This window comes from Anticarsia gemmatalis, chromosome 7 (genome assembly GCF_050436995.1).
Source record: "Anticarsia gemmatalis isolate Benzon Research Colony breed Stoneville strain chromosome 7, ilAntGemm2 primary, whole genome shotgun sequence".
NCBI classification, from domain to species: Eukaryota; Metazoa; Arthropoda; class Insecta; order Lepidoptera; family Erebidae; genus Anticarsia; species Anticarsia gemmatalis.
The window spans coordinates 6012563-6025143 of record NC_134751.1 but is presented as its reverse complement, the minus strand read 5'-3'; the positions used below and the strand labels follow the sequence as shown (position 1 = coordinate 6025143).

Sequence of the window (12581 nt, the reverse complement as noted above, 5' to 3'; positions counted from 1 at the left end):
AAAAATCTTTAGGACACTTGTAGCAAAATCTTTAAGTTTATTTGTCTCCTTCATGACGTAACTGATCACTAAGAAAAGGGCAAAGACGGCAAATAATAAAAGTGACGATAATTAGTAATTTTCGAAGCAAATTATTTTTACGATCAAAGTAAGTAAATATCTTCTTTAATTAAGATCTTACACGATTTCTTGTTGATGGTATTATTTTCATTGATGGTGTTATTCATCGTTTGTTGGACTGCCGTCGTAGTTCACAGCAGTTATCTATAGAGATATTCTGTGGGTGATACGTTTCGGTATACGTGTGCCTTGCGGGGTTAGGCTGTCGGGGTTCCATACGCCAGGGAAAATAGGTACACACGACTGTGGAGAATTTAGGCTGTAGATGATAGAATTAAATAAATAAAAATGTATTTTTCGATGGGTGTATTTCGTAAGTTTTCTATTAGGAGATCTCTCACCGGTTAAACTTACTAAAGTCAATATGCGTGAATCAAGTCTGATATTAATTTTCAATATCCATCTAGAATGTTTTAAAGATATTGAACCTCTTAAATAACTTTTTTCTATCTTCTGTAAGGTTGTTTAAGAAAAACTGTAACAGTTTCTAAATAATGTTAGTATGCATCGATGTATCAAGTTACAAGTTGGCTGCAATGTAAATAAAACACGGTACAGCGTTTATGCACCGCCAACTGGCTATCCAGTACCGTTAGACACACACCGAGACCCCGACATAATTTCACTGAGTGCAAACCACGATGCACTAACCTCTTCGAACATATAAACTTATACACAATACTAGTAAAGCGCTGCACTACCCGCCGCTCTACTGTAGAATTCCTTAGTCTAGTTTTATCGCATACACACAAGTGTGGCTTTGAATTGACTGACGTTATTGCTTAGTTTATCAACAACACCATATCGTGCATGACTAGAAAGTTGATATCTGATTCTACAGTAACTTTGTCGTATGAGCTGATCTATGATGATTTGGGATTATACAAAACTAATTGCTCAGCACAAACAGATGAAACACGGTTGTCCATGAGGAGAATAGTTACAATTACTTAATCATACCTATTATGTAAAAAGTTCATAACTTGGAGGCGATTTTTCCGGCGTCAGGTATAATTAAGTATTATTTTTTAAAATTATATTGGTATAAAGATTTTGTATAAATAAATTATTCCTAGAAAAAAGTAACCTAACAATTGAAGTATTTTAATTAGGTATGTTAAATACCGCTATTTTTTTACAGTTTTTTGTACTATTTTTATCAGACAATGGTTTTGTAATATACCTAGGTATCTAAGAATATCTTAGGTATTTTGTATTTAAGCAATACCTAGGTATTTATACGTAGATAAATAAAACAGATTTTACGAATGTTGTCTTAAAATAAAGCAGACGCGAATCTTTTCCATTTCATTTTAGCTCCCCTTTCTCTAATAGAGGAACGAAAAATGTTACAAAATATATACGCGTGTAGCTGCATAGGTTTTTCATTTGCTATCAATCAATACAATAACAGAAGACAATAAAATATATTAAACTATAGGTTTTGCCAACAATCGGCATCGGCATTTTTGTGTTTACGATTAGATAACACTATTATTGTTACGTATTATTATGATAGGTAAGCGTATTAACATTTTATCTTCAGTCAAAGTGTAAATAAGTATTCAACTACAACGAAACAGTTACTAAGTGATACCGGCACCGTCACCCCTCCGGTGAACATTATCCCCTCGAAAAACGTCTGTGTGCTATAAATTCCATCCAACAAAGCGCAATAGAAGGGTTGGGCATATATGCTTTGGATTTTTTTACATTACAGGTGACTGTTTGACTTGTGGTCTGATGAAGGAGGCGATTTTCTTGTTTGTCAGGAAACCTTTCCGCTTTTTAAAACAAGTCAATGGTTTACGATTCAAATTGGTTAATGGAGGCTAATTTCCAATGATTCGTGATGTAAACAATACCTAAATGTGGGCATCCCAAGAATCTTAACAGAAGCTTTTGTGATAGAAATGCAAGTCAATCGATTGACAACAAACCAGTTACCAGTGCGCGAAAAGATTTCTTGAGATTTTAATTGTAGAAATGTAAGTTAATTGGTTAATTATCGTTACTGACTTAATTCCTATCCCATTTTTCGGGCCGGACAAAGAGTCACTGGGTTTTTCGACTTCAAAATTCTAAGCAATGTAGGTAGTGGTGGTCTAAGGAAATGTGCCTAATAGGCGTGTCTCGTGATAAGAAAGATCAAAAACATTAACCTCGAGATGCTGGTGGTTTATCCCCTTGCTCCCTTTCCCACCTTCAAGGAAAACAAGAATTATGAAAATGGAAAATAAAACGTATCGTCGCTCGGTGGGTGTTTTTGTTGGATTTTCTTAGTACTTTTACATAAAGGGGTACATGGTAACAAAGGAGGGTGGCGTTGTAAAACGTGATCGTTCACATTTTTTACGAACTGACCCTGAAACTTTTTAGCACGTGTATCGTCTACGCATAAAATATTTAATGTACGGGGTTCAGGTTATTTCAAAGTGGACAGACGTCGACTGACTACAGGAACTTCGAATCAGGGTACAGGTGTCCAAAGCTTCTTATGTTGACGTGTTTGAAGATCCACGGCAGGATATGGATCGAAAAATTACTGTGGATTTCGTCAGTACTATCAGGACACGAGTGAACCAGAACAGGGACAATCACAAACGGGAGAAAGCTTATGACCTGCAATGGGTGGACCAATATCATAAGCTGTCCAAAATTACGCTTCTCTTTTCTTTAAAATGTTAGCTAAACAGTACAGCCCTAGTTCGTTTCGTATAGGATTGTCCTATTAGGACATTTGCAAATTACTACTTTGTGAAGGAATTTTAATTTTGCAATTTTGAAGTTGGTGGCATCTCTGATCTGAGAGATCGAGAGAGGTAGCGATTCCTGAGTTGTGGAAAGTGAGAATTTTATGATAATAATGTTAAATTTACGTTAGGTATACGACAATGGGCTCGCCGTTAGCAAAGGGATCGCCTATGCTAACTACAAATGTGGTCTTGCATCAACACCCGTGAGCACCTGCATGAGTTCGGAAGCCCAGCTTCACAATTACGACACACGATTCAAAGACATGCGGAACAACAAATATTTTGAAAGTCTTGAGCTCTTACATAACAAACTAAAATTACACCTTAATTATGTGTGATATTGTAAGTAGGTATATACATGTATTATTGATAAAATAATAGGTATAATAGTTATATTATGTACATACAACTAGTTTGTTATCTAAGAAGCATGGAATAGATTAAGTCAGTTTTGTTTTGTAATAGGTGAGGAATGAGTAGTCTAGGCTAGATAACAAGACGTACATGTATAGTGTGTATTATTATAGAAAACTTATCCATCATTAAATTCCACATGGTGGAAAGTAATTAAATTATAGATAAACACAACGAAACTTACGGAAGATATATTGTATGCTTAAGAATCCCTCAAAAAGTTACGTAAGGATTGGACTTTCTCTACATTTACTTGGATGGTAACAGGACCCTCTAATTCTAAGATAAATTCTAGGTCCAGAAGAGAGATTAACAATGATTATTCTTTTGCCTAGCATCTTTGGATAAATACCTTTCAATTAATCAATACCTTGTTAGTTGTTATCAATAGGTACATTATTTTAGGTAAATCTTATCTTAGTTATGTTTGTACAATAATTTTTTTGAAATTTTTTATTTAAAATTCTGGAATTTACTATCAGATCGGAAAAATCTTCTGCATGCTTATAGATTTTCTAACAGCAGGCAACTTCAAGAACGGGTGGAGTAATTGTCATAAAACCAAGAGGTTTTACTTTTAGCTAAAGCTATTAATCATTAGTAAAATGTTTGCATGAAATATCAACAATGTTTAACAAAATAATGGTACCTAATGTAAAAGTAGCACAAGGAAACTAATATTATTGTGACATTGTGTTCAGTTCTCACTTTTCTGAACTCAATAAATGATTTGAATTAGAATATTTATTCGTTTTTTCTTTCAATCCCATTTATTTCTTACATGCAAGAAGATGCAAAAGTATGCTACAGTTAATTGGAAAACTAGTTACGGTTACAATTATTTTATAAATCCAACTAATGTTAAGAATGTGAAAATTTCTAAGTATGAATGTATGTATGTTTGTTACTCTTTCACTATAAAACTACTGGACAGAATTTTATACACTGATAGCTAAAAACCTGAATTTTTACATAGGATATTTTTTACCCTCAAAAGGTCTTGTGCATGGATGGAATCACAGGCAAAAGCTAGTTCAAGATAATATTGAATTTAAGTGTGATGTTATGTATGTATAGTATAAGTATATCAAAGAGTAACAGCATTAAAATGGGATTCAACCAACTTATCATTTGAATATAATTTATCTGTTTCCCACTGTTAACAAATACAGGTACCTGCTACCCAAGTTCCCATTAGAATAGGCAAACAGCTGCATACTTTTTGCCAAATGATCACACTTCATACACTTACAAACAAAATGATAATAACTAATTTAAGAGAGATAATGAATAGTGATAATTATATATTCTAAAATTCTAAATATATTAATTCTGATATTTCAAACTCACCTCAAGCGATCCACAACAGCCTGTCTTTTAGGTGGAAGAATCATTTCTTCCATGGGCTGCAGCATGTTAGGCGGATGCTGGGCGGGCGAGGCGCCGGGCAGCAAGCCGCCCGCACCACCGCCTCCCACCAGGTGCTCCACGGTGCCTGCCTACACTTCACCTCAGTTCCCTCATCCTCCACACCAGTCTCTAACTCACTCTTTACAGTATTCAAGTACTGCACCGCAAGTGCGACAGCACTATGAGAAAATAACTACAATTCGTCCTGAACATCCTCAACACAACATTCATGTTGACACTGGCAAGTTTAAAGTTTTAACAACACCATTAATTATGATTACAGTCTTAAACGAATACACTCTTTAAAACCATTTGAATAATGCCGTTCACACGTCGGTCCACAATTATATAAATAAAGAAACACGTCAAATGATAAAAATGTTTTGGAACAAGTTATGTAGTCAACACCTCAGTAACAGTTTTACGTATAAATCATCACAAATGTAACAGTTTTTTTGTACACCGTAGCAAATATAACTGCATTAAACTACAAATATATAGTTCTATCTATAAATAAATCTATATCGAAATTGTTATTTCTCTAAAACTTTATGAGAAAATCCTTGGATATGCCCATGAATGACCAAACATCAACTAAACTCTGTCATGTCTGCATGTCACTGACTGACGCTTGCTTATCGCGTTCCAGCGCCTAGTTACCTACTATTTATTTATTGTGCTAACATTGAGCATTAATAAAACTGATTGCCATCGCAAAAATGAAGTTGTAGAAGTCTTGCGTAGCATTAATAACACAAACCTTGGTGTAAAATAAACTATTTAATGTCACTACTGTAACGTTATTATTTATAAGATATTTCGAATTATTATAAAAACCCAACAAAATCTAAGATTGCTTTTCAAAACATTGTTTTTTTCTAATAAACTGATAACATTTTTTCTTTCTACAATTACTATTCGTAAGCCTTGGAAGTATGGGAGCCATAATTTAAAGTAAATCTTACTAACGCTTACAGACAGATACTTAAAAAAATAGTTTGTAGTGTCTCGTTTACGCGTCAGTGTGGTATGGCGGTATCACCTCTAGTTAGACACAGAGACGATAATTTCGATTCCTGTGCAAAAAAAGTTTGATAAGACCGACTGACAGATAAGTTTGACATTTGAGAAATATTTTGCGAATTTGTTGAAACAATTGCCGAAACTGAATATTTTAACAGAAATTGCATAACATTACATTAATTATTTTGCTATAATTCATTTTACCAAAATAATTTCCATATATTTTATAGAATTATGTCCGCTTTGAGAGTAAAGTTCGGTTCCACACTATGTGCGAAGAGGTTATTAATGCATTCAATAAATAATGCAAAACACATTTCAACCTGTAATATTGCCGTTAAAAAGCTAAATGGTATGTTTGACTATATATTATGTAAAATTTTCTTACAGTAAAATATCTTATCGATTTTAAAATGTCAGTTGTTGTTAATGAATTTCTCGAAACTAGAAAAAAAATAATTATATTTGATTTTTCAGGAGTTCATATACCAAGCTACCAACCTATCAGATATTGCAGTGTTGCTCCAGAGGAGAAAAAAAAGGAAACAGAAACATTGAAAGGTTCATCAGAAAAAAGAGAATTTCAGGCTGAAACACGAATGCTCTTGGATATTGTTGCACGATCACTATATTCTGACAAAGAGGTTGAAACATTAGCTAGACTATTTATTGGCTGAAATAATTGTCTTAAAAAAATATTCATATGAGCGGCTGCATAAATTCTATATTGTCCCTATTTTTTATTTTAGGTGTTTATAAGAGAACTAATTTCTAATGCAAGTGATGCTTTGGAGAAGTTCCGTTACCTCAGTGTCAGTGCTGCACCAGACGCAGAGAAACTGGAAGAATTAGACAGACCTCTTGAAATAAGGCTGGAAACTGACAAACAAAACAGAACTCTTACTTTCCAGGTAAACAAATATTATATTCAATATTTAAAATGCTTGCATTGTTACAAATATTATATTTTTCTTCTTTTAATCTATTAAGAGGCATATATAATATGTTTATTTTTACAAAGTTATTTATGATATTTAGTATTTTTCATGAAATAAATATGCACTTGTAATATGAAATAACAAAAGTATGACATCATCTTTTCCGTAAGTTTTTGTATACAAATGGCAGTAGTATATTACCATGTTAGTTGGATTAAAGTATTTTACTTCCATGTCAAGAATTCTATTGTTCTTAATAAAAACCATCTAACATAAAAATAATGTTTTCAGGATACAGGTATAGGTATGACTAAAGAAGAACTCACACAGAACTTGGGTACTATAGCTCGCTCAGGGTCCAAGTCCTTCATTGAAGAGATCAAGAAGCAGGGTGCTGACCAAGCTAGTTCAATCATAGGACAGTTTGGTGTCGGCTTCTACTCTGCATTCATGGTGGCTGACAAGATTGAAGTGTTCACTAGAAGCAGCAAGGCCGGCTCACAAGGATACAAGTGGTCTTCTGATGGGTAAGTGTCCTTTAACCATCCCTACAAAGTACTTTTAGACTAGATATTGCATGCTATGCTTTCTGAACTGATTATTTGTTCTTGTTAGTTTAAACTTTACATGGCTTTTGTACTGTATGTTAATATCTAAAATGTTAGACATTGCCTTAAGTAACCCCATATATTTTCAGTTCTGGCACATATGAAATTCAAGAAGCAGATGGAGTTCCCATTGGTACAAAAATAGTTGTCTATTTGAAGACAGACTGCAGAGAGTTTGCTGATGATGACACAGTCCAAAGTATGCATAAACTTGGCTTATAGTCCATTGAAATGTTACAATTTGAGGGCCGAATATTGCATTTCTTAGAGGACGCAATTTTATTTTTGGAACATGTAGGGGGGGTCATTAGAAGCTTAACTTGAAGTTTGTGGGGTCGCCACTCTTGTCCCCCGGCCGCCATCTTGGAAAAGGGGAAGAAACACTTTTTTCACTACATCTCGGAAACTATGCGTCTTACAAAAAAAATGTAAAAGCATAATGTGTAGCAAATTATTTTGCCTACAAATATGTCCAATAACTTTTTGTCCTAAATTAACAATTAAAGAAGTTATAAGCAAAATAGTGAAATATTTTTTACAAAAATTTTCTTTCCAAATCCGGTCTATTTCGGAGCGCTGTTACTGAGTTTCTAATTAATGAAATAAAAAAAATATATAAGGCGAAATTTTCCTCGAAAAATACTCTACAAGATTGGTCTGAGTTAATTTTTTTAATTTATTCATATCAGCTTAGCCTTTTTTCCCAACTATGCTGGAGTCGGCTTCCAGTCTCACCAGATGCAGCTGAATACCAGTGTTCTACATGGAGCGACTGCCTATCTGACCTCCACAACCCATTTACCTGGGATATAAAACGATACCCCTGGTTAATACTGGTTGTCAGACTTTCAAGCCTCTGAGTACTGTTAACGACTGTCAAATATCTTCGAAAATGACCGCCGGGACCCACAATTTAACGTGCCCTCCGAAACAGGGAGGAATTCGATATGTGTAAGATGGTCACCCATCCACAAAACAACCTCGGCAGGCGTGGCTTAACCTCAGAGACCCATCCGCGCGGCTGTCGCTAAAAAAAGTTATACAGCAATAAAGAAAATAATTATAAAAAAAATTGCACTTTTTTGCTTATAACTTCTTTAATTGTTAATTTAGGGCAAAAAGTTATGAAACATATTGGTAGGCAAAATAATTTGCTACAAATTATGCTTTCACAATTTTATTGTAAGACGAATAGTTTCCGAGATATAGCGAAAAAAGTGTTTCCACCCCCTTTTCCAAGATGGCGGCCGGGGGACAAGGGTGGCGACCCCACAAACTTCAAGTTAAGCTTCTATTGACCCCCCCTACATGTTCCAAAAATAAAATTGCGTCCTCTAATAAATGTAAATCTCATGTAACATTTCAATGGACTATTACTTTCATAATTAATTTTAGAATATTATTGTGTTCTGTTATTAATGACTTTAATTATTTTAGACATTATCAAGAAATACAGCAACTTTGTAAGCAGCCCCATCTTCTTGAATACTGAGCAAGTCAACTCTATTAAGGTAAATAAATTTTCTCTTCACTCACACGAAACTCACTTACATCTCCAGATAAAATTGTAAGTGATCTATGTTAAAATAATTTTGCCTAATTCTATTAAAAGTGCTATTTATTTCCAGCCATTGTGGTTAATGGAGCCCAAAGAAGTAACTCAGGAACAACACATTGAGTTTTACAAATTTATCAGTAACTCATATGACAAGCCCAGGTTCACCCTGCATTACAAAACAGATGCCCCACTGAGCATCAGGTCCATCCTTTATGTACCTGAAGGAAAACCAGGACTGTTTGAACTGTCTCGAGATTCTGATGTAGGAGTAGCTTTGTACTCTAGGAAAATACTGATCAAAAGCAAGGCTGAAAACATCTTGCCCAAGTGGTTGAGATTTGTTAAAGGTAAGCTTTGTTACATTTATTTCTAACTAGCACTTACTCCCGCCTATGTCTGCGATGTCTACAGTTATGGTTTATGCTTTGCCACAAAGAAAACAAAAGGCAAAATATAAGGTTTCTGTATTATTGTTTTATTTGGGGAAATATAAGCTATAACACTACTAAGTTTCATTAAGATCTTTTCAGTAGTTTTAGCGTGATTGAGTCACAAGCATTCATACAAACATACATAATTGTAATATTATTATAAATATAAGCTACAATTTCTTAATGTGGTTTCATTGTTTAGGTGTGGTGGATTCCGAAGACATTCCATTGAATCTTAGCAGAGAACTGTTGCAAAATAGTGCTCTCATTGTGTAAGTATTTATTGATAGAGTTTTAAAAATTAATTACACACTGTTGATGGATTGATGCAACCAATTACTATTTGTTAAAAGGACAGCTATGCAAATATAGTTTTAGATATCGAGGAATTAGGCTTTATGTCTTTCAAAGCTGACGTCGGTCGCATACGTCGCCATACGTACGAATAAACAATGCTTTATGATATACTGCGCTGTGACGCAAACGCGCGCGACAGATGTTTCCTTGTAACATGCGCCTTAGTAAGCCTTAATGGTGGTTGGACCCTCGACTGCCGCTGGTTAGTGTGTTCACAAACTATGTTGTCCTATAACGATATTATTGTTATTATTTCAGGAAACTGAAGTCTGTACTCACTAATCGTTTTATTAAGTTTATGGTGGACATGTCACAAAAAGATGTCGCCGGATATGAAGCCTTCTACAAAGATTACTCTATATTTTTGAAGGAGGGAATTGTCACTAGTCAAAGTCCATTAGAGAGAGTAAGTAATCACAAGTTAAAAATATAGTTGAAAAAATCAAAAGACCAGATGAGTAGTACATGTTACTGGATAACCTGAATATAATAATATGGTGTTCTTTAGTCTTTACTTATGTTTATGGTATAAAGGCGTTATTATATGTAAAATTATTCTTATGCTGCTTCGTTATTGCAGGAGGAAATTTCCAAACTATTGCGCTTCGAGTCATCCAAACTGGGCAATGGTGTGAGGACTTCACTCTCTGAATATATCACACGTCAGAAGGAAGATCAGAGAACTATTTACTATTTGGCAGCGCCTAGGTTTGTATAGACGTTATTATAACGGAACTAAAATTTTAGAAAAAAAATTTAATGTTCTTTTGCGATTTTTTATGGTGTCATTTTCTAAATCGAAGCAACAGTTTTGGTTTTACACATTAGCGGTTAGCTGCAAGGGCGGCTAGCCGCGCGGCTAACTGCTTTTATAGTATAATATGAAACTGCATGTGAATTCATGGCGGTTAAATGTATACCATACACTCAAAAGCAGTTAGTTGCTGGTAAATTAGGCTCGTTACTTGTACTTGTATGAAAGTGAATGAACACTAACAAAACAATATTGTTACAGTCGTGAATTGGCTGAAACATCACCCTATTACGAGTCACTGAAGAAGCGTGATGTCGAGGTGTTGTTCTGTTACGAGATGTACGACGAGTTGGTGCTGCTCGAGCTGAAAGAGTTTGGCAACAGAAAGTTAGTCTCCGTCGAGAATGACATGCAGACCGATCCAGCTGATCAAGCCGATACCATTATTGGTTAGTATTTCGTTAGTATATCTATTAATTCTTGACTATAATACTACTGATATTTCCGGTAAATTTTAACTAAATAAATATTTATTATTTACTAAGATGTACAACGAGTTTTACATGCGATCAATGCAATTAGGTACATTGGCAAGGTATACAATATGGAACTTATAGTGGTCCCTACGCCCTCTTTCCATGACAATACCGCCTCGCGCTCCGTCAAGTTAAATTAACTATAAAATGTCTGTAACTAGTCTTTTCGTTTTCTTACAGGAAGTGAAACTCTCCAGCAATCGCAAGTCGATGAACTAGTTTCATTCTTGAAGTCAAACCTGGCTGGTAAAGTGTTTGAAGTACGCACAACACAAAAGCTGGACTCACACCCGTGTGTCATCACGGTACAGGAAATGGCAGCAGCACGTCATTTTATACGAACCCAAGCACAAAGTCTCAGCGAAGAGAACAGGTTCGCGCTGTTGAGACCCCACCTGGAAATAAACGCCAAGTGAGTTTATTGGACAAATGTACAGTCGCATTATTATTTATTTTATGAAAAGTAACTTTTTAATATCTGCCCGCTTCCTCCGCGCAGTGTTTAAAATCGTCACGTCACAAAGGTAGTGGACCTTTGCGTCGGGAGGTCGTGGGTTCGTTTTCCACGAAACCATGATTCGTGTGATCCAAAAATAGTTGTTTTAGGCCCCCTTTTTTTTAGCAACTCTTAGTGCGGGAGATGTCTTTAAAAAAAAGAAGAAGATGAAACAAAAGTTTGTCGCAAATAGGTCATAAGCAAGTTTTTGGTTATTAAATACACACTTTGACATCCTCTGGAAGGGTTTCTTGACGACTTTATCTCTACAGTTAACCCTAAAATTAATGTATTGTTTCAGACACCCAATTATTAAGAAGCTACACAAACTTCTTTCCACCGACAAGGAGTTGGCTGACATGGTAGCTCAACAGTTGTTCTCCAATGCCATGGTCACCGCAGGACTGGTGATGGACCCCAGAAACCTGATAACACACATCAATGATCTTCTAGTTAAGGCTTTAGAAAAACATTAATTAATCGCAATCTAATATGTTATTGTTAAAATATATAATTTAGTTGTTATTGTTGTGTTGTTTTTCAAAATCCCAGACCATCTCAAGTCAAACCATGTTCTCAGTGGAAAAGTATCGTAACATTCAGCAGTGGTTAGCATAGTTTGAAGACATATCAACATGGACATCGAAATTGAATTGAAAGTGTATTTATATTATCAGGATCATTTTAGCACTATTCACACCGGGACGGTTATTTTAAAAGAGTTTATGATCTATTATGCGCTAAAAAAACGAAATCCACTGCTTAAAACATTTATTTCTATGCTAAGTTATCCTATCTACCAATGTAAGGACATTACAAGAGATCAGAATTTTTGGAATAAAAAAGGGAAGCCTTGCCCAGCAGTGAAACCTAAAACCTACCCGGCAAAAGGCTAAATTAAAATAAAATTCAAATTACCTATACATTTTGGGTAGTTTAGGGTTGCCAATGATGAATAAAGATATTAATTTGTGTACCTATAGGTTTACTTTTGTTCGCAAATCGCCATATGGAAAGCGATGTACTTAGGTATATGTAACAAATCAAGATAACGCAGATTTAAAAATAATGTTTTATTCCTCTCTGTGTTCACAAATTATGTAAATTTTAACAATAATGGAGTCCACGATGATAAGAATTGGGACTGCTTGGATTGCATCGCGATTGAATGCTACTTTAA

At 34.9% G+C, this 12581-nt stretch overlaps 2 protein-coding genes across 2 annotated transcripts in view; one reads left to right on the top strand and one right to left on the bottom strand.

Moving 5' to 3' along the window:
* Positions 1–5333, bottom strand: part of LOC142974382 (uncharacterized) — a 30056-nt gene extending 24723 nt beyond the window's left edge. Inside the window, exon 1 of the mRNA XM_076116677.1 lies at positions 4641–5333. Within this exon, the coding sequence (XP_075972792.1) occupies positions 4641–4705 (65 nt within the window). The 5' untranslated portion in view covers positions 4706–5333. The remainder of the gene's footprint in view (positions 1–4640) is intronic.
* A 436-nt stretch (positions 5334–5769) lies between these two features.
* Positions 5770–11926, top strand: Trap1 (TNF receptor associated protein 1). Its single transcript, XM_076116676.1, has 13 exons — positions 5770–6075; positions 6201–6367; positions 6473–6634; positions 6953–7188; positions 7359–7468; positions 8707–8780; positions 8898–9174; positions 9461–9530; positions 9874–10021; positions 10196–10323; positions 10631–10818; positions 11086–11317; positions 11703–11926. Exons 1-13 carry the CDS (start codon positions 5958–5960, stop codon positions 11875–11877), a joined length of 2085 nt encoding a protein of 694 aa, XP_075972791.1. The 5' UTR covers positions 5770–5957; the 3' UTR covers positions 11878–11926.
* The last annotated feature ends 655 nt before the right edge of the window (positions 11927–12581 follow it).

Coding starts and splice junctions, on each gene's coding strand:
- Trap1 (XM_076116676.1), top strand. CDS start 5,958: ATGTCCGCTTTGAGAGTAAAGTTCGGTTCCACACTATGTGCGAAGAGG. Junction 6,368..6,472: donor CACTATATTCTGACAAAGAG/GTTGAAACATTA, acceptor TTTTTATTTTAG/GTGTTTATAAGAGAACTAAT. Junction 7,469..8,706: donor TGATGATGACACAGTCCAAA/GTATGCATAAAC, acceptor TAATTATTTTAG/ACATTATCAAGAAATACAGC.